We start from the raw sequence: 24,766 nt of genomic DNA, 5'->3' as shown, positions 1-24,766 counted from the left end.
CTTTTATTTCGAAGTTGACAGGAAGCGTGACTCTCTCCGGTACCGCCTGGTCTCGTGCTTAACGCCTCTCCCCGGTCGGTCAGCTGACCGTCGGCCGGTCTGCTGACTACTCTGATGCTCGAACCGTGACCCGGACATCACCAGGCCGAGCCCGGTCTCCGTGTCCGCGTTACCGGAGCCCCTGACCCGGATCGGCTCCTGACACCCCGGCTGCCCGCCGGAGGCCGGATCGCTGGACTCATCCAAGCCGAGTTTGTCGCACACATCGTCGGCCCCGCTGATCGCGCAGCTCCGTGTGCTCCAGCTCCCAGGCCGCTGAGCTGGTCGCCTCCCCCCGAGCCCGTGTGACTCCGCGCCGGCCCGCCGCCCCGGCCGGCCCCGCTGAGCGCCATGGCCCTGCTGGAGCTCGCCATGCAGGGACTCGCCGTGTTCGGCTTCATCTTGTTCTTCGTCCTGTGGCTCATGCACCTCATGTCCATCATCTACGTGTAAGTCAACGCTCTGCGCGGCTAGCAGCTAAGCTAACAGCGGGGCTAGCAGCTAGGCTAACCGTCATCAGATTCACGTCTCTGTCTCTCTGGCTGTTTCCGTCACGTTCATCTCGGTCGCGGTGAAACATTTCAACGGGAGAATCGCTTCTCCTCCGCGGGCCTCTGGACGTGTCACAGCCGGTAAAGCTTCCGTGTGTGCTCGGTTAGCTGTTGGGCGTTTTCCTGGTTCCCCGCTAGCCGGTTAGCTCTGTCGGTTCGTGGCGCTGCCGCCGCGCAGCTTGTGGGGAACTCATGAAATAATCATGGAAAACGTTTCTAATGTCTCGAAGTGTTGTGGCCCCGGGACAGTTGAGGACAACGAGCCGCACAGAGCCGCTTGTTTCTCGGTTCTCTCTCCGTCACGGCTCGCTGGAGTTAGCTTCACACATTTCCTGTTTCTTTGTTGACGTTGAATTTAAAGATGTAAATAATGTAACGGTCACCGGCGGCTCCGGAACCGGCTGCTCGTCCCACCGGGGTCCACACGAACCAGGGGGTCCGTCGGTGGTTGGAAACGTTCACGTCAGATTTGTTCAATACTTTCTTCTGTTGTGATGCAATTTAAAACGTCACGTTTGATTCGGTCTGATGTCATTTAGGATGCTATGGGAGTTCACACTTTTAATTAAATGTACACACACCACACCACACGCGCACACACACACACACACACACACACAGTCTGAAACCTCCAGCTCCTGAACGGAGGGAAACACTAGTTCACTTGGTTTGCATCAATTTTGAAACGTGTTCAATTCAGTTTTTAACTGAATCATGAACTAAATCAAAACTTCACATGTGTAACATCTGTTTGCTTTACCTGAAGTTCGTTCGTTGATTCTCTAATTCACTCGTTCATATATTTCTTAATTCACTTTTTAGTTTATTCATAAAAACACATCTACACAAAAGCTGTTGCTGTGATTTTCTGCAACTTCAGGAGATGAGTCAGGTTTTTGAAAGACTTTCCAGAGACACTCATTCTGTATTATTATTATTATTATTATCATTATTATCATTAATTATGTCAATAATATCAACAAAAACATGTTATGATCATATGATTCTTCTTCGTCTGTTGATAACAGTGTGTGTGTGAGTTAGTTTGACCTTCCTCTCTCTCTCCATCTCTCAGGCGTCTCCACCTCCATAAGAAGAGGTCAGAGGTCAAACAGTCATTTGGGCAGCAAGCAGGAGTTTCTCTGTTGAAGCCTCTGAAGGGCGTGGACCCAAACCTCATCTCCAACCTGGAGACGTTCTTTACTCTGGATTACCCCAAGGTGACGTTTACCCCCCACTCCATCCCCTTTAATAACTAACTAACAACCTCTTCTCCAACCTGGAGACGTTCTTTACTCTGGACGTCTATCAACCTCACAACCCATCACAATAAGTCCCTCTAATAACTGACCGTTAAATATCTAATAACTAACCACCCCATCATCATAATCACCTAACCTATCTAACCCTTTCACTAATGACTAACCAATGACACACAACTAGTAACATATAATAAATGAACTACTGACTAACTAATAACCCACTAACATCGTTCAGGATTTCCGGGCTCATATAACGTGACAGTTTGTTTGTGTTCCTCAGTACGAGATCTTGCTCTGCGTCCAGGATCAGGACGATCCCGCTGTCGACGTCTGTAAGAAACTTTTGGGAAAATATCCGAATGTCGACGCTCGTTTATTCATCGGTGAGAAATGTTTGTTGCTGCGTTCTCATAGTTACACTCCATCGAATGATCTTTCATTTAGTGTCTTTAGTTGTAAGCATCTGACGTTAGCTTGTGGTGGTGTTTGGTTCTCAGGGGGGAAGAAAGTAGGAATCAACCCAAAGATCAACAACCTGATGCCTGGTTACGAAGGAGCCAAGTACGGGCTGGTGTGGATCTGTGACAGCGGCATCAGAGGTCAGTGCCTACGCCCACTCCAGGTTACTTCACCTTTAGCTGGTCACAATGTAGCTAATGCCAATGTGTGTGCATGTGTGTGTGCTGCAGTGAAACCTGACACCCTGACAGATCTGACCAATCAGATGACAGAGAAGGTGGGATTGGTCCACGGGCTGCCTTATGTTGCCGACCGGCAAGGCTTCGCTGCCACACTGGAGCAGGTAAGGCTAACCAGCTAACAGTGTGCTCACTCAGCTGCTGCTCACATGATCAAAACCACATGCTCATGTTTTGTTTAACTCTCTGATTTAGCATTAGCTTTTGAAGCTAATGTGACTCCAGTATCTTCTAGCTATCACATAATTGTATAGCCTACATTTCTGTCACGTGTTGATTATGTCTTACATGCTTTTGTTTTTTAAGATCGTTCATCAGCGGTTTGACACTTGATCTTACACGTAACCGTCTCCTGACGATGTCACATGCTAAACGTGTTGCTAAACAGCAGCTTATGTTAACCCAGTTTTTTTCATTTGGCAGTTAATGGTTTCTGTGGCTGTTTTGATGCTAAGAGATGCTAATGGTTCTCCAGGTGTATTTTGGGACGTCTCATCCTCGATCCTACATCTCGGCGAATGTGACGGGGATAAAGTGCGTAACAGGGATGTCGTGTCTAATGAGGAAGGACGTGTTGGATCAGGCCGGCGGTTTGGTCTCTTTCGCTCAGTACATCGCTGAAGATTACTTCATGGCTAAAGCCATCGCAGACAGGTTAACATGTTAGCATTAGCATTAGCACCTGTTAAACATTTTTGTATTTTAAGTTCAACTAATGATTTCATGCCCTTCGCTTCTGTAGAGGCTGGAAGTTCTCCATGGCAACGCAGGTGGCGCTGCAGAACTCAGGGTCTTATTCCATTGGCCAGTTTCAGTCCCGTATGATCAGGTGACATTACAACTCTGTTAATATCATTCATATTTCAATAGTTTTTATTTTTAAATCGGCTTCACATATATATACATACATACAAAATGTATCTTAAATCGTATTTTATCAGTTATTAATCGTAATAATAAGGTTTTTATTTTGTTGTTTTTCAGATGGACTAAACTGAGGATCAACATGCTTCCTGGCACCGTGTTGGAGCCCGTCTCCGAGTGCTTCCTGGCCAGCCTCATTATTGGCTGGGCTGCTCATTACGTGTTCAGGTACGCAGCCAATCAGAGAGCATCTTATGTTGACACTGTTTGGGTTGGAAATGTATAGATCTGGTTTTGTTATCATTGATGGTGTGTGTGTTTGTAACATGTGCGTTTAAAAATGTATGTTGAATATTGTAGGTGGGACATGATGGCGTTCTTCATGTGTCACTGTTTGGCCTGGTTTATTTGCGACTACATTCAACTCACTGGAGTTCAGGTATTAACATGATGTGCTTTTAATTTAGGGAGAATATTAGTTATTAATTAGTTTCTAATAATCACCCTATCAATACATGTACATTCGTAATCATAATATTTTATATAGTTCAAGATTTACCTAATGGATATTTAATATATATGAAAGCAAATAGACAGACATAAAAAACTTATAGAATTAAAAAAATGTAAAACAAAGTAAGAAATTAAATGAAAATGTAAAAACGTTTTTATGTCGCAGGTTTAATTGTCACTGTTCACCCATCCTGCAGGGCGGCGCTCTCTGCTTCTCGAAGCTGGACTTTGCAGTGGCGTGGTTCATCAGAGAGTCGATGGCGGTGCAGATCTTCCTGTCGGCTCTGTGGGACCCGACTATCAGCTGGAGAACCGGTCGATACCGGCTCCGCTGTGGCGGCACCGCTGATGAGATCCTCGATGTGTAGTTGCCATGGCGACCGGCTGAGCCTTCAGCCTCGTCCTCCTCAAAGACTGATTTGTTTTTTTGTTTTTTATGGAACGTGTGTGTTTTTAACTATTTATGTTCCTTTGGTGCTAAAACTAAATGATGCCAGAACGAGCCAATGAGAGCACAGGAAGGAAGCAAGAAAAACAATTAAAAGTGAGAGGGAGTGACGCATCGCACTGAATCGTCTAATCTGTGATTGGACGAGATGAAGAAAAAGAAATCAGCCAACGGTGAGGGGGTTAAAATCCTCTCTTCTCATTGGTTGATTTTTCTTTGCTTCAATTTTCGTGTTTCATGAAGTTTTTTTTATGGAAGCAAATAACGGCCAAAAAAAAAAAAAGTGAAAGGTTGTGACTGAAACTGAATTTATAGTATTAAAATATTTTACTTTGAAATTCAACCATTAAAAAAAATGGATGATTTTCAAATTAAAATAAAACTGGTTATTAATTCTAAATGTTGTAGTTCATGTCCAGCAGGTTGCAGTTTCTTATTTTACAGCTGATATTTGTTCAGAAAATTGACACTTTTTGTCAATTTGATTCTTGGGCAAAAAAAGAAAAATGAGGCCCAAAGTCTGAAGTGGCAGAAACACGAAGCTTTTTCTCCTCTCGTTTCCAAACAAAGTTCTGATTCTGGACTTTGTGGAGGTTCTTCTCTTCTCGGTTCTTCAGCTGTTGAATCCAACACAAACAAGAAGCGTCGAGTTGAGAATCACTGATTTATAAAACAAACGTGAATAGAATCAACCAATGAGGCGCGAAAAATCTGATCTGATCATTGATCCGTTGAGATTGCCTAAAAAGGAAAAAAAAAATCCTGAAGAATTCAGACATACAATTTGTATACAAAAATGTCGCAACAAAAAATTCTGATCCTAAAAACATTTTTTTGGTGATCATTAGAGAAATGACATTTTAACGGTCTTTGTTTCGTCCTCATGAGAACTTTTGGTACAAGCTGTTCATCAATAAGTCAGAACAGTGAGGTCTTTATTTTGTTAATTTAAAATAGTTTAAACTAAATTTAAATTAGTTATCAGTCTGGTCACCAAGTGAAGCTGCATCTTTTTTCGTTTGTGAAGTTTCTGTCGCACACGACATAGTGAAAAAATATTTGAATTATCTCAATGAACAAAGCAGCCAATCAGAAAAAAGAAACTGAACAAGTTTCTTTCCTGTTTCATGGTCCTAACATTTCACGAAAGAAAATCACATTTCTGAATATTTTGGTTTGCAGTCGAACACTGTGTGTGTGTGTGTGTGTGGAATCGCAGCAGCATTACTTTACTGTTAGCATCGCCACAGGGGGTTTGGTTGATGACATCAATGAGTCGGACGAACCCGAGACGCCATCGTCCAGAAGGAAGTCGATTTATTTGTTTGTTTTTTTATGATTATGAACTGCTGTCGTCTGAACTGACCGATCGTGTCAAGTCGGGAACAATAAAGTTTTGTCCTTTCAAAGATGAACTTAAGTCATATGCTTGTTGTCCTGCTTTATGATTGGCTGTGAGAACAGACAGTAGGCGGAGCCACTGGTTTTCAGATGTTGTATTTATTCAGTGATTCATGCTACAACTTCCTGTCACTTTCAGAATAAATAAAAATTCAACATTATTTTTTTCGAGTCGAGCACAGATAACACCCCCCACCCTCATGCACTGGTTCAATATTAAAAATATTTCGTATAATAATAATCGCACCTCCTCCCACAATGCACCACAAGTACTTTACATTCTTCAGCATTAGAAAACAAAGGATACATTCAGTATAAAAGTTTGTAAAGAAAGCAGAAAGAAAAGTGACTTTCAAAGTAAAATCATGAACAGGCCTAAAGTCGAAAATAACAAACCAAACAATCTTATTCTGAAAGGGTTTTTTATGTTTTCATGTTACAAGTGACGGTACCTGCTTCTCATGTAATGTGTTGCAAGCATGTAACATGCAGTAAACATGCGCAACATAAACATACATGTTCCTCTTGTTCTTGTCAGTTTCTTAACAAAAGTAACATGGTTGCAATCTAACTAGATGGTAGTGTGAAATTGATGAAGTAAATCAAATACAAGTATTCATGTCTAATGCATTAAGGTTTAAATTACATACAAGTACACATGTGTAAGAAACAGACGTGGGACAAATGTGTGTTTAAAAAGTAACTGTAATGTTAGAGTATTTCATGTTCACGTGTATCTACATAGTTACAAGTATTTAAGTGAGTAATAGAGTAACATACAAACTACATCATGTAACTGAAGCTCCTCCATGTGACCGGTTTGTTCCGTGTGTCACGAAACGACGTGTTGTAACGTGACGCGTCTAAACTGCTTCCTTTGGTTTGGACTGACTGACGCATGGGTGGGCGGGACATTTACATTAGTGTTTAATTCAATGAAACATCAAAGAGGAAATGATGTCACAGTTATGAACATATTTAAAACATTAAAAAAAAACTTTCATGGGAATCAAGTTTTGTAACTTGTAACATATAAAATATATTCAAAATAAAGTAATGAGTAGTAACTTAAAAAAACCATTGGAACGCCATTTAAACAGGAAGTGATAATGAGTCATAATGAGAAAACGTGTTGGTCCAATTAAAAGGCACACAAACTTTGGCTTGGTTTGACCCCGCCCCCCCACCTGTTTCAAGACTTAGTCATTTTCAAATGTTACAAAACGATAACGAATTTTTTTAAACAAAGAAACATAAAGCCTTTTGAGACATTTTTTTTTAACCATTAAATTCAAATAAAAATATGAAACAAAAACATTTGAATTTAATTTAGAGCTTTTTTTGTTACACGTGAAACACTGATATGAAAACAAAGACTTCAATGACTTTTAACCAATCAAAGGGAAGGTCAGAGGTCGGAAGGCAAACTGGAAATTGGCAGCTTCCTGTTTTATCTGGCTTGTTTCCTGTTTTAAGAAAACGTTTTGTTTGTGAAACGATGAGATAACATGATTTAAAAAGATCGGAATTTAAATTAAAATATATTTATATAGAAAAAAAAGAGGGTGTGACATTTGAGGATTAACCAATCACGGGTTAGTCTGACACACACACACACACACACATACACAGAAACACAGGTGTGACAGATGGGCGGGGCCACGAATCATCATCTATTTCAGTACAAACACATTCAAAATTAAAACAACTCCCCAAAATAAAAACACAAATAAAACGAAAAATATTTTAACTACATAAAAAAAATGTCTAAGAAAAAAACAGGAACATGACGTAAAAAAAAGGAATTGAGAAAATTAAGGCACAGAAGAAAGATCGCAGAGATCGCAGCAAACTAAACTAATACAATAAAATAATAATCGTCGTCATGGTAACCAAACAGACACGTCACTGTTTGTTCTGAAACTGTTCACGATTTAAAATGTTCACAGTAAAATGAAACTGAATGAAAATAAAAAACCCAACTAAATAAATAAGTTCAGTTGCAACAGGTTAATAATAATTATTGATCATGCCGAGTCATTCAAATATAAATTAACTACAAAATAATGGAACATTAAAATCCTCCATTACTTTGGGCTTTTACTTTGAAAATTTTCTTTTTAACTTTAAAAAATGTTTCCTGATTTTCTTTTCTGCATCGCGTTCATTTAACAAAAAGTTTAACTTACAACAGCTCCTTGGTGGACTCCACAACACACTATGCATTGCTACACAGTTTGTTCAGGAATGTGCTCTGTAACCACTACATGGAAACTACCCATTGTTGTGACATCATGTGTCGGCACAGATGGTTGGTGTGTCGGGGTTCAACCATTGGTCCCCACTGACCAATCAGAATCCTTACAGTCTGATTCGTTAGTCAGCTCCAAAAGCCAAAGGTCAGATGACGGGTTTATCCTAAGAGGATGTGACGTCACAAGGGGCCTTGATGACTTCAGCACTGATGCTAACATGCTATCAAACCATTAGCTGCAATATTAAATATTGGCATGTTAGCCTTGACCTTTAGCCTCCACGTGACTTAACATTTATGCTAGTAGCTGCAGAAGGGCTGAAAGATTTGTAAGTATTAATTAACTGTAATTTTCCTGATAAAAATACCCCATATACCAATTTTTACGTTTGAGGTCGGTGCTGTTGATTTACACCGCGTCAAAGATTCAAACTTCTTAATTAACACGACTCAGACTCAGTCGACTTTCTGATACGCGACACGGAGCGCAGCAGAAGATTTATGGTTCTTCTGCTTTTACTTTCGTTGTGAAAGTTACAATCAAAAAGTAAGCTAACACGTAGCTTAACTCAAAGCTAACAAGCTAAAAGCTGTGATAGCTAAATGGGAGGCTAACAGGCTATGAGCTGACTACACCTGAAGGTGAACACTGTCGACAGACCAGGGGCCACTTCACATGTATCTGTCGGGGCCCAGGGGTCAAAGGTCAGATGGTGGACTTGGAGAAGGAGACCCGGAGGTGCTGGTTGTGGTCCAGCTGATGGTCGTGCAGAGCGATCAGAGCTTCGATGGCCTCCTCCACCGACGCCAGCTGCATCAGAGCCATCTTCCTGTCTTTCCTGTGACATCAGAGGAAGTGACATCATCACACACACTCAGCTTGAAGCTTTTCATATTTCTACTGAAAAGTTGACTTGAACGATTCTCTTAATGAACAAACTACTAATTTTCTCTGTAACCTTTCACCTTCAACTGGTTATTGTTATTAATACTAACTGGAAAAACTTGAAGGCTTTGACGGTGAATCCACTGGAGGAAAATAAATCCTTCAACACGTCTTCACTGACCGAGGAGCTGAGAGACAAAGACAAAGACACAAAGGAAAGGGGGGAAATTATTATTATCACAAAAAAGATGGTTCCGGTCCTTGATTCTGATTGGCTGTGCTGCATTTGAAATACGCCTGTGACCTCATCAAATCAGTATCACTACGCCAAACTCGTTTAAAATGTCAGATTCTGATTTACTGGTCTTACAGAACACCTGTTGTACAACATTACAACACGTGTTACAGAACATGTGGGTGAATCTCACGGGATGTTGGAGAGGTGCAGCGTCGCTGACGGAGGGAAAATGTTGTTAAAATTTTTGGATCCAGGTTTTTTGAAGCGGTGGAGTGCGGAGCCTGAGAAGTCCCGAGTCAGCGTCTGCTCTTCCTGCCCCGCCCCCCCACGAGGCAGCTGCACTACTGGGTGTTTGGACAACGTCACCCGAATCACATTACCATGGAGACGCTGGCCGTTAAGGTGACTCATTGCTATCAGACAAAAGAGACAAAAAAATAATTATTTTCTATACACTAAAAATGTTTTTCATGAGACTTTTTTAATTCATGAAAATATATATGTTTCAGACCCAGTTGAGCCTGAGTGCCATCGCTCATCTGAACCAGAGCATTTTCCTTCTTATTAAAGAGGATCTTCACTCTCTGAACGTCCCCATAAACACCTGAAAACACACACACAAACACAACACAGCTGATTTAACATCATGATGACATCATACATGAACACTTTATTTTAACGTCATTAAATCCAGACGTTGACGCAACTTTAAAATTAATTTCTCACCAAACAGGATGAAGAGGCAGTGTGGAGAAACGCTCTGCAGAGACAAACAGTGTCAGTAAAGTTAGCTGTGAGTGAAGCGCTCTGATTGGTCAACTGTTGAGAGACAATGTGACATCTGACCTCTGGGTTCAGGTTAGACACCAGCAGCACCGAGTGGATAGCAGGAGGCGCTACATGCAAGGAAACACGAGGCGGAGACACCAACGAGCCGGGGATGGCCGACATCGACAAACCTGAGGACATCCCAAAAACTTTATTAAAACAGCATCTCAGCATTAGGACCCGCCCAGGTACATTAGGACCCGCCCAGGTACATTAGGACCCGCCCAGGTACATTGAGACACGCCCAGGTACATTAGGACCCGCCCAAGTACATTGAGACACGCCCAGGTACATTAGGACCCACCCAGCCACATTGAGACACGCCCAGGTACATTAAGACCCGCCCAGGTACGTTAGGACCCGCCCAAGTACATTGAGACACGCCCAGGTACATTAGGACCCGCCCAGCCACATTGAGACACGCCCAGGTACATTAGGACCCGCCCAGGTACATTAGGACCCGCCCAGGTGCATTAGGACCCGCCCAGGTACATTAGGACCCGCCCAGGTATATGAGGACCCGCCCAGCTCTCATCATACACGTACAGACATTACAACAGCCGTGTCTCACCTGTGTGCTGGTGGAAGGTAGGTGGGAAAGCTGCTGCTCCGTATGGAGGGAGAGCTACACCTGTAACACACACACACACACACACACGTGTCTATTCTTCTGAAGAACAACAGTTTAAATACTCAAACCATGTTCAAAGTTAAAACCTTCTGTGTATTTTTATTCAGTTAGCATGATCATCATTAGCTGGTCTCACCGAATGCAGCAGTGGGCTCCAGCTCGCCCGTCGGCAGGTCGGCTCTGGTGAAGTCTCGGCTCTTGTCGTTGTTGTATTTGACGTTGAGCGCGCTCAGTTTGGAAAAGTCGATCCTCAGCGTGCAGCAGCTGTTGTAGATGTTCTGACCGTCCAGAGACTGAAAGACAGGGAGCAGCCATCGGATTGAACCAGCTCCAAACACTGACTTTGATTGGTGGAATTTATCAGTCGTCTTCTTCCACCAGTTTTTATTAATATATGGTGGGAAAAAAATTCAGCTTAGTATTTATATGTGTGTGTGTGTGTGTGTGTGTGTGTGTACGTGTGCGTGCACGTGACTCACAGCTTTGGCGTGCTGAGCGTGCACAGCATCACTAAACTGCAGCAGAGCCTGAAACTGATTGTTTCTGGTGAACGTGATGATTTTCAGTACAGAACCGAACTTACTGAAGATCTGAAAACACAAACACACAAAAATTTAAACACAAAAACAACAACACAAACAAACATGGCACAGAATGAGAAACAGAAATAAACAACCTGCTGCAGAACCTCCAGTGTCACCGGGTAAAATAAATTCTCTACGATGATCCTCAGGACGGGACTCTGACCCGGGAGTAAGCCCCGCCCCTCCCCTCCTGTTACCATGTTCCCAGAATGCACTGCTGCTGCATTGATGGCCTGCAGCGCTGCCTGAGCTCTCTGTCAACAAACACAATTATTCAGCAACATATGTAAACGAAACATATATTTATTAAAAACAAACACGTCACCATGGAAACATGTTGTTTGAATTATAAGAAATGTTTATAAATAATAATAATAAAACATGTTGATATACTTCTTTGTTTGTTGTTTTGAATCCTTCAGTTTAGTAAACATTCTTTGTCAACAACATTGATTGTTCATTTAGGTTTTTTAAAATAATGAATGTTGTGTTGAGGTGGGTGTGGCCGGAGCCACTGCTCCTCACCTGATTTGTCAGATTGTCGGTCTTGAGCTCGCGGTGGTTGGAGTACTGAATGAAGATTGGCTGGTTCCTGACTGTGGGCGGGGCTGAGGTGTAGTAGTTCACCATGGTAACAGCAGCTTCCTCTGAGGCCATCTCTAAAAATGCCTGGAAACAAAATGTCGATCGTGACATTTAAACTAAGAAAAAAGTGATGATTTAAAGTGCAGGTTAATTTACGTCCCATTGTCTGACCTCGATTTATTCGACGACCACTTTTATCGGTATGTACTTTAACCCCCCCTGTTGGTAACACGCTGTAAAACACCACCAGCTTGTTGTCACTCACCTGGTTCTTTGTCCTCAGTGTGATCAGTTTACTAACTCGGCCAAAGGGAAGCGCCAGAGCGAGCACTTCCTGTTCAGAGATGTCAACAGGAAGATGGCGCAGGTGAAGGACCCGAGACGGGACAGACTGGGCTGGCTCAGAAACACACGGCCTATCAGAGCCATCCACTGTGACGGACACAAACACAGGTCAATAGTCATTCAACCGTCGGTAGGGATTCAGGTAGAGCGAGCTAGACACTGACAGAGAGAGAGAGAGAGAGAGAGAGAGAGAGAGAGAGAGGTCTTACCTGTGGACAGGTCGACAGTGCTCATGTTCGCAGAGCAGCTGACAGACGAGGTTCACGCCTCCTGCAAAAATTATGTTCACTTTTAGTAATAAATTAATCAAATAATAAACTAGAAATAAATGTATCATTGACTAATTTAGTCCAATATCGATTTGTCTTGTTCCACCTCTTTTTTCCATTATTGATCAATAAGGAAATGATTTTATTGATCAATTGTTTGACTCACACAATCAATGAGTCAGTTAATAAACTAAACATTGTCTTTACTGGCGAAACATCAGGCAATTCATATTACTGGTAATAGAATCATTCCGTTTGTTGTATATTTGTTTTCATTCGTTCAAACTGAATAAATTAAGTCAAATATAAGTTTCAGACAGAAAAATTCATCAATGAAAAATTAAAATGGCCGCCCGGTGTTTTTCTGTGTGCTCTTTGATCTTTGATTAATGTTCGATTGTTCGACGCGATGTTTCAAGATCAAACACGCACCAGCTCAGAGAAACAGAAACATCGCGTCGCTTCTTCCGCACTCTGGTCTGCGCGAGAACACGCAGCTATCGCGGGATTTCAACCGTCGCCTTTCGCTCGTGACACCAAAACAAAAACACAAAAGCGAACCAAGGGGGACAGACGGCGAGGGAAACGGGAAACCGGGGCGGCTCGGTGGCGGGAAATGTTTCGGTAAACAAGTCAACAACAACAAACGAGCGCGAGGGTTGTCGCCGGAGGCTCGCGCAGGTGCGGTCCGATCACCAAGGAAACGCGAGGGAAGAAGAAGAAAAACCGGAGGGACGTGCGGGAAAAGATGCGGGACGTTTCCCACGCTCACCCGTCCATGGTCCGCGAGGAGGAAGGTGACGAAGAGGAGGAAGAGTTGTTTTACAGCGCGAGCTTCCCTCTCCGCACACAGCACAACAACAAGGAGCTCACTTCCCGTTTGATGACGTCACCGGAGAACATGGCGGCTCGTGGACACACCTCAGATCACAGAGATCGATAATAATCCCAATAATCGATTAATCATTTCAAACGTCTGGATGAATCACGTGGTCGTTTTTATTCACTTGTTTATTTAATCTGTTGATTTTAAATAACATGTTTTAAATAAAAGCTGTTTTCATAGAATTATAATAGTTTAATCATATTAACACATTTGTACTGTACTTGACGTCATTCAAATCTAAAAAAGTGAACACAAAGTAGCTACAGATTTAATATTAGTATGTAAGTAAAAGTTATCATTATTAAATCATTGTTTAAACTGGATTATTATTATCACTGATAAACATGTAACATCATCAGCTTCTAATGTTGCAGCTGATTGATGTGAATATTATATTTACATTGTATCATGTGACTATACGGTTTGTAATCTATAACATTTAATCATATGTAATAAATTGGCCATATAGAGACATTTTTATGTTTAGAAATGTGAATTAAGCTTTTATACACATATACACTGTATACATAGTCTTTATCTCCTCTTGTATATATTTGTAATAACATTTTATTATTATATTCATCTTTAGTCTCTGCACTTATATACATATATTTATATACAATATTATTATATGGTTATATATCTTTATACAACGTCTTTATTTACACTATATAAATTAATTGATCCTTTATGATACTCTATCATTATAATAATCACATAGACTTTATATTCAGTCCACTCTTGATCTGGTCGATCAGAGTGGAGCTTTGTGTGCGGACCGGACGTGAAGACAGAGCTGACTTCCGGTTGTGTCAGTGGGTGAAAGGTGAAGAAGACGTGTGGAGGTTCTATAATCACAGACAGTGAGAACTTCAGATTTTCCTCTGGAACCTTTGACGATGCTGCAGAACACAGGGTGAGTTCGTGACACATCGTGGGTGCGAACAGGAAGCAGCTGAGAGATCGAGCTTTATTGAAACTCAGCTCTGCGTTGTGACCTTTGAGCAGTTCTGTAAGAGCTTCTCTTCATGCGTCTCGTCGTGTTGCACATTAATAACTGACTGTATTCATGTGTGTATGTGTAATAATACATGATGGAGTGAACAGAAGTGATTCACTGGTTCTGATCTTTAAACGAGTCATTTCAAAGGTTATGTTGCAGCAGCTCTGATTTTAACACTGAAATATAAACTTTACAATAAAGAATAAACCAGTTTTACTCACACACATTATTTCTGTGTTAATATAAAGTCCAGGTTTCATGTGATAAGAGTGTGTAGTTAATGTTAAAGACGTTTTATTCCTGAATACAAACACCTGAAACTGGTGAAATGAGGATTTTTACATCACATAACAATTTGAATGTGATCGTATTTCAGCTCAGACCTGATGACTTCATGTTCATCATCTTTACTAACTGAATTCACACATTCATTTCCTGTAGTGAGTGTTTGTCCTTTGAAGCAGAAGCAGCAGGTTGTCGGGTCGACTCCTTCAAACAGGAACATGTGGGGAACATTCAGGGGCGGAGCCTGTAGAGCAGCAGGAGGCGGGACATGACGTATAAACTCTGCTGTGGAAAGATCAGTGTTGTTGTTTACAGCTCATCCACACCGGCGTCGGCCCTCAGCACCAAAAGATCTGGAACCTCCTCGTGTTTCCAAGTTGACGTCTTCGTCTTCTACGTGAAGCTCCTCTTCTTCATCCCGAGATATTTGTGTTCTTCCAGTTTCACGTCCGTCACGTGTTAGAAACCTCATCAACACGTCCACTCGCTCACTGGGAAGCTTCAGGACATTGTCCTGCTGTCTCCTTACATGGACTCACTCTGACATGTTACAGACATTTTACACGTCAGGAACACGTCAGGAACACGTCTGAAAACTGCTTCAGGTTCACACTGATCATTTAAACATTGAAACTATTCTGTAAAGTTTTCAGGTCTTCAACTACAAATGTTCAGTCACTGTGACAGAAAACAGACTTAAGGAAGTTGAAATCCAAATATTTATCGGTTAATCGATCGGGATGTTTCTGCTCTTATGTCAAATTGAAGTTTATGTTTTGTCCTTTGAAACGTCAGTTATAGAATTCGAGATGGAGTTAGCCTAGCTGAGCACAGCTGTGTAAACTGTTGTTTTATTTTGGTGTGTTTCAGGAAGTTAGCCGGCTGCACGCTCTTCATCACTGGAGCAAGTCGAGGCATCGGTAAAGCCATTGCGCTGAAAGCTGCCAGAGATGGAGCCAACATCGTTATTGCTGCCAAGACAGCTGAGCCCCACCCCAAACTACCAGGGACCATCTACACAGCTGCTCAGGAGGGTGAGGAGCTAACATGCTAACTCGAGCAGTTGATTATTAAATATGTTTTTAAAAATTCAAGTTTTGAAGAATTAGAGGAAAGATAAACTGTAGAATAACAGACCCACACTCGAGGGTCAGTTAACCTTTGACCTCCGTCATGTGTCATTTACGTGTGTGTGTGTGTAGTGGAGGCAGCGGGGGGGAAAGCGTTGCCCTGTATAGTCGACATCCGTGATGAGAAGCAGGTGGGAGAAGCTGTTAAGAAAGCCGTGGAGATGTTTGGAGGTACTGGACTTTACACTCTCAGGTGTGACATCATCACGGTGGTGACGTCATTGCAGCGACATCATCACTGTGCCTGTATTTGATTGGCAGGTATCGACATCCTGGTGAACAACGCCAGCGCCATCAATCTGACGGGAACCCTAGACACGCCAATGAAGAAGGTGGATCTGATGCTGGGAGTCAACATGAGAGGAACATACATGACGTATGTTACTGAACACGCACCGAACCGAATCTGAATCCGCCGTTAACGATGTGCTCTTAACGAGCATTAGTTAATAAGCCAAAGTCAATGAGCATCTGTATGTTTCAGTTCTAAGCTGGTCATCCCTCACTTGCTGAAGAGTCGCAGCCCTCACATCCTGAACCTGTCACCGCCACTCAACCTCAACCCAGTGTGGTTCAAGAACCACACAGGTAACCATAGCAACCAACTGAGCAGCTGACCTGTCATACACCTGTGCATTAACAGCATGTTCTGTCTTTTTGTTTTGTTTCTTTTTTCAGCGTATACGATGGCAAAGTACGGTATGTCCATGTGCGTCCTGGGAATGGCCGAAGAATTCAGAGGTCAAATTGCTGTCAACGCCCTCTGGCCCAAAACAGGTGAGTGTCTGTTAGCATGCTAACAGAACCGTCATATACTCTCATAATAAACTAGCATGCTAACCCTGCTTTGACCTGTGTGTTGTTGCCATAGCGATCCAGACTGCAGCCATGGACATGTTGGGTGGGGAGGAAGTTGGTAAGCAGTGTCGTACATCGGACATCATGGCAGATGCCGCTTACGCAATCCTGTCCCAACCAAAGGACTACACAGGCCACTTCGTGGTGGACGAGGACATCCTTAGAGAGCAGGGCATCCAAGACTTTGAGCAGTACGCAGTCCAACCAGGTGAGCTATGAGGGCTGATTGAAGGTTGAAGGAGTCCAGTGGTCAAAGAGCAGTGACGGGCGTCGTCCTCCAGGGAAGCCCTCCCCTGCTGCTGTCTTGTCCTGATGGACCTCCCTGAGCGAACACAAAAGACAACAGTGTCTATTTTCATTAACATCAGAGCTGTAACCATCGTCGCTCACGTAAAACATAACCTAGCATAGGTAGTTACGGCCTAGCATTCCCTCACACTGTCTTGTGGTACTCATGGCGGTTTCTGATTGGTCGACAGGTCACCCTCTGCTGCCAGACTTCTTCCTGGACGAAGCACCAGAGGTGCTGGCCCAACAGATGGAGCAACATGGTAAAACTCCAGTGATAAATTACAAGTTTAATTATTGATTAAAATTGATATGATATTATCTGAGTCTTTCTCCTGGTTGCTAGGGGCGACCCCAGCCTTCAAATCATCGTCTTCGACCACGCCTCCGTCCAGTGGACCAATAGAAAGCACGTTTGATGTCATCAGAGGAGTCATTAACGATGACTTGGTCAAGTCGACCCAGGGCATTTATCAGTTTGACCTGTCAGGTAACAACACAAGTCTGTTTTCTCCATGTAACGACATGCTGTGGGCGTGTCAGTGATGTCATGTGTTTATGTCCATATAAGGAGAACACGTGGGCGTTTGGTTTCTGGACTTGAAGAGTGGCTCTGGCAGTGCGGGGCCGGGCCAGCCATCAATCAAAGCTGATGTCATCATGACGATGGACTCCAAGGACTTCAGCAAGATGTTCGCAGGTGAGCCATCACCACGGTAACAGCATGAAATATAAAGAGAAACAGTGCCGCGGTGATGCTGTGATAACCACTGCGATAATCCCGTTTGGATATAGCAGTGTGTAGTACTGTTTCCATGGTAACAGCTGTGTTGTTTCAGGTAAATTGAAGCCCACAATGGCCTTCATGTCCGGAAAGCTGCGGATTAAAGGAGACATGACGCTTGCCCTCAAACTGGAGAAACTGATGGGCCGCATGTACAAGGCTCATCTGTGAGACTGAAGCCCCGCCCACAGCTCCTATCAGGCCCCCCTCGACAATGTTTGTTGCTGTACATGTTGCCTTGACGACAAAAATAATGTCATTAAATGCAAGACATGAGTAAAGTCTGCGTTAATAATAAAGTGTGGTTTAATCATGACACTGCTCATGTGACTGAGAAGTGACCTCATCATGACACCGTAGTGATGAAACTGTGATGTCATGAAACATGTAGAAACCAGCACCTGACTTGACATGTGAACACGCGTGTTCTGGTTTACAGTAGTTTTATAGAATCCATGATGTCACATGCAGAAACACAAGATTCTGATCTTATTTCCATGACTATTATTAATACATTATATTAATCTTATTAAATAATATTAGCTCAGTAGGGACAGAGTTATTCTTGATTTTAATGTACGTTGACAAGTGACGAGATCATTATCGTTTTGCCTATAAGTTTGTGTTTTACTTAACGATTCCCCCAGGGGGCACCAGAGAGCTCTGACTGTACAGAACTACCAGATGGGTGTGTTGTGAACAATAAACTGGAATTTTGAACTCTTTATGCGCCACTCCAGCGCCCCCTGGTGTCTTCACTGATGAATAAAGAGCACAAATGTAGTTAGTAACCGAGAGAACACGTCTACAAAGAGACACTGTAAAAGCAACGCTTTCTGATATGGCAGCTAACGTTTCAGAATACAATAAAAAAGAACAGTATCACATTAAACAGTGATTATGCCAGTATATTAACACATATTTGACTTATTTTGACCTCTCAAAAACATCTTAATTGAGATTTATATGAAAACAGGAAACGTCTTCATGCCTTTATTACCCTGCAGTGACATGCGAATAGTGATGGGGACATATTCGCGACATATTCATATTGACAGTGAAATATTCGAATGTTTCGAATATTTCCACAGAAGAAGCTGTTTCATCAAATACATTTATTACCCAGCTCTTATTATGGCGGCAGCTCAGTCTGAACTTTCCAGAGCAAAATAAACGTTATTAAACTGAAAATAATGCAACATAGGAATGAGTTGTTCCCACAGGGAGAGTAAAGGAATGTGTGTAATGGACTGAATCACCTGTCACAAACATATTGACTTTACACAGAAACTATGACTAAACACACAGATGTGGGACTTTGTGGAGATCATGTAGAAAATTACTGAGACATCACAGATGTGAGAGTGGGGGGGGGGTCTATGGGGCTGTTGAAGGCTCCTCTGATTGTTCACTCTCTTCTCCAGAGTCGAGGTCTCACCTATTTTCTCCACATATCTCGCGCTTCACAGCAGAATAGAGAGTGAAAATTATTTATCACTGTTTATCTGTCTAATATGTCGCAAACATCACTATTTGCAACACTTCTTATATCCTTTCATTTGAAGATCAAAGGCATTAAACGCCATACAGGTATGTGATGTCATCAGGGTGTCTTTAGGTGATCTATTGGAAGCATGGATAGATATATATATAAGTGAAGCTATACAAAGTTGTGCATTAGACTAACCTAGCCTGTAAAGATTATAGTGTTAGTGCATCTTGACGTTGGTTGCCACCCACCAATAAACCGAACAAAGAAGAAGACAATGAAGAAGACAAAGAAGAAGATAGTGACACACAGACAAGAGAGACTGATATTATTGGACATTTGTTAACAACGATCCAACAGTGATTAAAAGTGACTCTGTTCCAACATGAAGAACGAGAATAAAGTTGACGTCAGGGTGTTGAAGGTCGAACTCCAGCAGGCAAAGACAGATCTCGCCTGTCAGGCTGAGAGGGTCAGGGAGCTCCAAGCTCACCTGCAGAAGGAAATTAAAAGGAACATGTTTCTCTCACACATGATTGTGATTCATACAACTATGCTGCAGGAGAAGCAGAGCTTGATTCAGGAAGAGAAAGACAAGTTGGACAGACTGAGATTCGATTATCAGCAGCAATCTCTGGAAGCAAAACAGTGCAACGATGCACGAGAGGCTGATATTCGTGGGATAGCGCTTCTGGAAGGACACATCTTGGAGTTTAACAGCAAGCTCAACATGGAGAAGAACAACATAGCGGAACTGGAAAAAGAAACTTCCAGGCTCTCATACATGCTCCAGTCAGGGACCCAAAAGAACAAAGCTCTGTTGAAAATCATAGAGGATCATGTTTCTGAGGTAGAGGAGGGGAAGATTATGGAACAGGAGCTGAGAGACCTTCTCGAGAAAGAAAGATACTTTAGTAAATGCGAACTTGAGGCATTAAATCAAAATCTACAGGATCTTGCTGCGGAAATGAAAGACTTGAAAAAGAAAAACTTAAAGCTAACAAAACTGCTCAAGATTGAGAAGGACATCAACGAGGCCAATGAAAAAGAAGATACCAGAATCTTTATCAGGCTCGAGGAAGAGATTGGGAGAAGAAGATTTCTGTCAAAAAAGGAGGAGGGTCTTAACACTGAAATTCAGAAGGAGGCCATAAGGATACTGGAGCTAAAAGATCAGCTGCAGAAACTAAATAGTCTCCATCAGCAGGAATTAGAGGCAGCGGGGCGAGCTGAAGAGACTCTGTATCTGGAACTGGAGAAGCTGAAAATAGCCAACACTGAGATTCCCACCAAAATGAAGGCGGAGGAAGCGCTCAGTCAGAAGCTCCAGATAGAAACCAACCAGCTCTCTGTCCGTCTGGAGGCAGGGTTGCAAGAGAACAAGTATTTGATTTCTCTAACTGCCGAGCTGCAGAAGAAGCAGAACTGGAGACTGGGCCTGAACAACTGTCTGCAGATGGAAAAACACACCCATCAGCAGAAAGTTGAGGCTCTCCGTCAGGAATTGGTGAACCTGGAAGACAATAACCTTGATGACATCATCAAGCTCCGTGCTGTGGAAGTGTCTGATCAGACCTTCCAGAGAGAAGCTGTCCACCTCCGGGCACAGCTGAGGGAGTGTCAGGAGGAGTCCCTCACACTTTCGGAGATAGAGCCTGTCTGTGTAGAGAAAGTTAGAAAAAAATCAAAAAGGCCTCCATTCCTCAAGCGACTCCTACACTTCTGTGGTTTTTGAAGGAGGGCAGAAAAAGGAGTCCTCAAACGAATGAGATTCCGACATCTCAACACGTCAGCTGACCAGCTGAGCCCTCACCTGACCTGAGAAAGGTTTAACACTGACTGAGCCTAAACTAACCCTGACTTAATTCTGACCCGGACCCAGCTGGTCCCCTGAGGTCTGAAGTTCCTTGTCTTCACTGTGTCATTGTGGCTTTTCCTGTGAGTGCTACACTTTTCTCCCAAACACTAATGATGTGATAAAAGTGAGAAACACTTATTGAAGTTGGGTCGTGTGTGATCATCACTGTTTGAGTGCAGCAGGATTATTATACTAAACATCAAGTTAAAGGAAAGTTAAATATATATATAATATATTAAAACAATAAAGTTAAACTGTGGAGTCATATTAAATCACTTGACTCAGCTGATTCATCAGTCACACTATGGTTTCCCTCTCCTGGTCACAATGTATGGACTTTGTTCACCAACAACTCCAGCACTCTAATTTCAACCAAACAAACATCAACAATTTTTGTTCATTTTCTGTTTTCATTTTCAGTCAGTCCTGTCCTCTCAGTCAACGAGAAGATTTATTATTACTATTGTGGCGATTTGACATAAGATGCAGAATAAACATAAACATAAACATTTAAATATTGATCACATAAACAATTCAAAATGACACGAATTAAAGTTCTGAGCGTGTGAACGTGATCATTGAGCTGCTTTATTAAACCTAAAGTGAGGTCTTCTGGGAAGTATTTAAAACCAGTGAACGTTTTAACCATGAGATTCTGCAGAGCTCAGGGTTTGGACGTTAAAGTGACGTCAGAACGTTTTCACACTGAACTCTTTCAAAATAAAGCTCAGACAATGTGTGAATAAATGAAACTCTGGCACGAACGTGTATGTGATCATACATTTTTCATCATTATCCAACAAACATCTTGTCTATAGTGAAAATGATGGTCTTTATATGAAAGGTCTATTGTAAACACCAGTGAAACTTTAATTTGAGTTTATCATGAGAACAGTGTTTTCATAATAAAAGCTTTGAACTGTGAAGGCAGAGCAAGACTCGGTTTGATCTTCCTGTCAAGAAAAACCCCGGATGTAGGAGTGATATACAGGTGTGACCGCTTCCGGTTTACAAAGAAGAAGAAGGTTCATGGTCCGCCTCTGTCACGTGAGTAGCCCTGTGGAAGGGGAGGGGTGGACAGCCAATCAGAGCAGAGAAGTGCTGGTCTCCATGGTAACCAGGGTTCGTTTGGGGAAGAGCAGCTGAACATAAAAACCTTTGTTTCCGAGGATCGAAGGTAAGATCCATATGTTTCTGATTGATAATGATCAAGAGTCTTTGAAATGATGTGTTCAGACAGGAAGTGACGTCCGTGAGTGATTTATATATTCATATTTAAACACTGCGTCATTCTAACAGAACAGGTGTAAAACTCACCTGGTCACACTGTGAATGAAGATGGACGACATGACGGCTCCTTAAAGTCAATAAATCACATTTTATTTATATAGCCCATAATCACAAATCACAATTTGATGAGATAAAAACAGCTGAGACTGACTCATGATATGTGGAGAGGTTGTGTGGGCGGGGCCTCGATACCACAGACTCCAAATTACATCATCCCCACAAGATGGCAGCGCTCGTATATGAGATATTTTTGTTTAATTTGTGGATGTGGAGACAATGCCGTCCATCTTTTTATACAGTCGCTGATCATCTTTATATACAGTCTGTTTATATAACTGTTTACCTTCAGAAAGAGTTTTTAATATAAATAATTAACAGTAACACTTCCTGTTTGTGATGTCACAGATGGCGGGGACATCGAGACACGATCGAGAGATGATGATGAACGTCAAACGTCAACTCACCGAGTGTTCGGACCCGGTGGAGAGACTCAGACTTCAGTGTCTGGCACGAGGGTCATCGGGGATCAAAGGTCTGGGAAGGTGAGTATATGAAGACAGTGATTGTATAGAAAGAGGATCGGTGACTGTCTATACAGACGATTAGTGACCTGTCATGTGTTTATATGTTTGTCAGAACCTTTAAAATAATGGACGATGACAACAACCGCTCTCTGGACTTCAAAGAATTCCTGAAGGGTTTGAACGACTACGGGATCCTGATGGAGAAGGAGGAAGCTGCGGCTCTGTTCCAACACTTTGACCGTGACGGGAACGGGACCATCAACTTTGACGAGTTCCTCATCACCCTCAGGGTAAATTAACACGGACGAGTCGCTGCACATGTTACACGTGTTCGTTCTGTTACGTCTCTTAACTTCCATGACCTGGTGCCTGCAGCCTCCCATGTCCAAGGCCAGGAAGGAGGTGGTCATGCAAGCGTTTCGGAAACTGGACAAGACGGCTGACGGAGTGATTACCGTCGAAGACCTGCAGGGGGTTTATAACGCCAAGTACCACCCCAAGTACCAGAATGGAGAGTGGACAGAGGATCAAGTCTTCAGGACGTTTCTGGACAGCTTTGACACTCCGTACGACAAAGATGGAAAAGTAATGAACTGTTGTTTTCAGGTGTTTGAACCTTCTGAGGGTCAGTGAAACATCTCGTGTACAGTTTGAACATGAAATGACAGAAGTGTATATTCATGTGGTCTCACTCTCTGAAGGTGACGCAGGAGGAGTTCTTCAATTATTATTCTGGTGTGAGTGCGTCCATCGATACAGACGTCTACTTTATTGTGATGATGAGAAATGCCTGGAAACTCTGAGTTAGCGTCGTTCTGGTAAACAAACCGTTCTGGTGATGGGACGAGGGCAGAGTTAGAAACGTCTGTGGTTCATGTTCTACGGGATGTCTCCTCATGATTTCACCTGGACATGTATGTTGTATGATTGTTATTTTAAAACAAAAGAAAAACTCTTATAAAATCTGTAATTTATTTTTGTATTTGGACAGAAGAAGAATCATACAACGTACAAACGTCAGAATGAGATCGACTGGTGGCAGATTCCATCTTTAATGTTCCTACTGACTTTGAATCAAACACTTACACTTTTCTACAAACTATTTTATATTCATCAATCAGACATAAACCTTCACTCTTCACTTGTTCACTCTTCACTTGTTCACTCTTCACTTGTTCACTCTTCACTTGTTCACTCTCTACGTGATTATTGTTAGCCAGCATTAAACATTCAAATCCAATATCTATGATTGAAAGAGAGAAAATAGAATAAAAGAAATCAAGTTTAATACACACACACATATATATGTATATGAATATATATATTTATACTATATATACTGCAGCTAGAACATGTGTGGGAGTTAGATGACGAACAATAGCAGATCACACGGTTGCCACCTCGTCATATTCACCCGGTCACTGTGATGTCATCACTAACGTGTTTCTTCTGTCAATAGGTGACGAAAGACGAGTTCATCAACTACTACTGTGGCGTCAGCGCCTCCATCGACAGCGACGTCTACTTTATTCTAATGATGAGAAACGCCTGGAAGCTGTGAATCAAACCAGTGGACGTGAACTTTCATTGATAAATGATAACTGATCAATAATCGATCAATCAATCTGGATGCATCAGCAAACAATAACCATTATGATTGTTGAATTGATTATAAATAATTATTTATTATCGCGGTTTATCAAGCGATTTTGATACATTTTGTAAAGTAGAATATTGATTTTGTCATGATTTAATGTCCAGAAGGTAAAGATGAATCACTATTTTGTAGTTTATTGTATATTGATCTGCAACATGATGAACTTTGTTTCAATGAAGAATTAAACATTATGTCGTAAAACTACAGCATGTTTAATTAATAGAGTGTGAAATATAACACTTATATTAATGCTCAGGGCGTTAATCATGATATGCTGCATATGTTCATGATCCTCAGAGGATGAATTTCAATGAACCT

At 42.1% G+C, this 24,766-nt stretch overlaps 5 protein-coding genes across 6 annotated transcripts; 4 read left to right on the top strand and 1 right to left on the bottom strand.

Moving 5' to 3' along the window:
• The first annotated feature begins 35 nt into the window (after positions 1–35).
• On the top strand, positions 36–5,795 carry ugcg (UDP-glucose ceramide glucosyltransferase). Its single transcript, XM_035184007.2, has 10 exons — positions 36–488; positions 1,666–1,810; positions 2,133–2,235; positions 2,350–2,451; positions 2,542–2,654; positions 3,026–3,204; positions 3,293–3,379; positions 3,535–3,642; positions 3,775–3,853; positions 4,125–5,795. The coding sequence occupies exons 1-10, from the start codon at positions 391–393 to the stop codon at positions 4,293–4,295; spliced, it is 1,185 nt and encodes a 394-aa protein (XP_035039898.1). The 5' UTR covers positions 36–390; the 3' UTR covers positions 4,296–5,795.
• Positions 5,796–5,859: 64 nt separating this feature from the next.
• Positions 5,860–13,295, bottom strand: ptbp3 (polypyrimidine tract binding protein 3). The gene is made up of 14 exons (XM_035184006.2): positions 13,169–13,295; positions 12,337–12,397; positions 12,048–12,214; positions 11,723–11,866; positions 11,290–11,451; positions 11,093–11,203; positions 10,750–10,906; positions 10,554–10,613; positions 10,001–10,113; positions 9,881–9,914; positions 9,666–9,758; positions 9,345–9,567; positions 9,027–9,104; positions 5,860–8,869 (listed from the first exon to the last, which is right to left on the bottom strand). The coding sequence occupies exons 2-14, from the start codon at positions 12,359–12,361 to the stop codon at positions 8,737–8,739; spliced, it is 1,500 nt and encodes a 499-aa protein (XP_035039897.1). The 5' UTR covers positions 12,362–12,397; positions 13,169–13,295; the 3' UTR covers positions 5,860–8,736.
• Positions 13,296–14,041: 746 nt separating this feature from the next.
• On the top strand, positions 14,042–18,355 carry hsdl2 (hydroxysteroid dehydrogenase like 2). The gene is made up of 11 exons (XM_035184008.2): positions 14,042–14,198; positions 15,441–15,604; positions 15,773–15,871; positions 15,962–16,076; positions 16,185–16,288; positions 16,379–16,477; positions 16,572–16,766; positions 17,038–17,109; positions 17,193–17,336; positions 17,418–17,546; positions 17,686–18,355. The coding sequence occupies exons 1-11, from the start codon at positions 14,182–14,184 to the stop codon at positions 17,799–17,801; spliced, it is 1,254 nt and encodes a 417-aa protein (XP_035039899.2). The 5' UTR covers positions 14,042–14,181; the 3' UTR covers positions 17,802–18,355.
• A 1,149-nt stretch (positions 18,356–19,504) lies between these two features.
• Positions 19,505–20,854, top strand: LOC118126027 (coiled-coil domain-containing protein 89-like). The gene has a single exon (XM_035185168.2). It carries the CDS (start codon positions 19,505–19,507, stop codon positions 20,852–20,854), a length of 1,350 nt encoding a protein of 449 aa, XP_035041059.2.
• A 1,169-nt stretch (positions 20,855–22,023) lies between these two features.
• Positions 22,024–24,649, top strand: capslb (calcyphosine-like b). Of its 2 annotated transcripts, XM_035184954.2 has the most exons (6): positions 22,024–22,154; positions 22,673–22,809; positions 22,904–23,081; positions 23,167–23,376; positions 23,493–23,609; positions 24,251–24,649. In XM_035184954.2, the coding sequence occupies exons 2-5, from the start codon at positions 22,673–22,675 to the stop codon at positions 23,592–23,594; spliced, it is 627 nt and encodes a 208-aa protein (XP_035040845.1). In that variant the 5' UTR covers positions 22,024–22,154; the 3' UTR covers positions 23,595–23,609; positions 24,251–24,649. The 2 variants fall into 2 exon arrangements, with proteins under 2 accessions (XP_035040845.1, XP_035040846.1); XM_035184955.2 differs by lacking the exon at positions 23,493–23,609.
• Positions 24,650–24,766: the final 117 nt, after the last annotated feature.

The sequence above is a fragment of the Hippoglossus stenolepis genome, chromosome 18, assembly GCF_022539355.2.
Source record: "Hippoglossus stenolepis isolate QCI-W04-F060 chromosome 18, HSTE1.2, whole genome shotgun sequence".
Classification (NCBI taxonomy): domain Eukaryota; kingdom Metazoa; phylum Chordata; class Actinopteri; order Pleuronectiformes; family Pleuronectidae; genus Hippoglossus; species Hippoglossus stenolepis.
The sequence above is the reverse complement of the archived record's forward strand: the minus strand, read 5'-3'. Positions and strand labels throughout refer to the sequence as shown.

Excerpts from the sequence above, each read along its gene's own strand:
- ugcg (XM_035184007.2), top strand. The coding sequence starts at position 391 with ATGGCCCTGCTGGAGCTCGCCATGCAGGGACTCGCCGTGTTCGGCTTC. Across the intron at positions 3,205-3,292 it reads GCTAAAGCCATCGCAGACAG|AGGCTGGAAGTTCTCCATGG; the intron begins GTTAACATGTTA and ends TCGCTTCTGTAG. Across the intron at positions 3,380-3,534 it reads TTTCAGTCCCGTATGATCAG|ATGGACTAAACTGAGGATCA; the intron begins GTGACATTACAA and ends GTTGTTTTTCAG.
- ptbp3 (XM_035184006.2), bottom strand. The coding sequence starts at position 12,361 with ATGAGCACTGTCGACCTGTCCACAG. Across the intron at positions 9,915-10,000 it reads TGTCTAACCTGAACCCAGAG|AGCGTTTCTCCACACTGCCT; the intron begins GTCAGATGTCAC and ends TTGTCTCTGCAG. Across the intron at positions 9,759-9,880 it reads CTGCCTCTTCATCCTGTTTG|GTGTTTATGGGGACGTTCAG; the intron begins GTGAGAAATTAA and ends GTGTGTTTTCAG.
- hsdl2 (XM_035184008.2), top strand. Across the intron at positions 16,767-17,037 it reads GCAGTACGCAGTCCAACCAG|GTCACCCTCTGCTGCCAGAC; the intron begins GTGAGCTATGAG and ends ATTGGTCGACAG. Across the intron at positions 17,110-17,192 it reads CCAACAGATGGAGCAACATG|GGGCGACCCCAGCCTTCAAA; the intron begins GTAAAACTCCAG and ends CCTGGTTGCTAG.
- LOC118126027 (XM_035185168.2), top strand. The coding sequence starts at position 19,505 with ATGAAGAACGAGAATAAAGTTGACGTCAGGGTGTTGAAGGTCGAACTC.
- capslb (XM_035184955.2), top strand. The coding sequence starts at position 22,673 with ATGGCGGGGACATCGAGACACGATCGAGAGATGATGATGAACGTCAAA. Across the intron at positions 22,810-22,903 it reads GGGATCAAAGGTCTGGGAAG|AACCTTTAAAATAATGGACG; the intron begins GTGAGTATATGA and ends TATGTTTGTCAG. Across the intron at positions 23,377-24,250 it reads CGTACGACAAAGATGGAAAA|GTGACGAAAGACGAGTTCAT; the intron begins GTAATGAACTGT and ends TTCTGTCAATAG.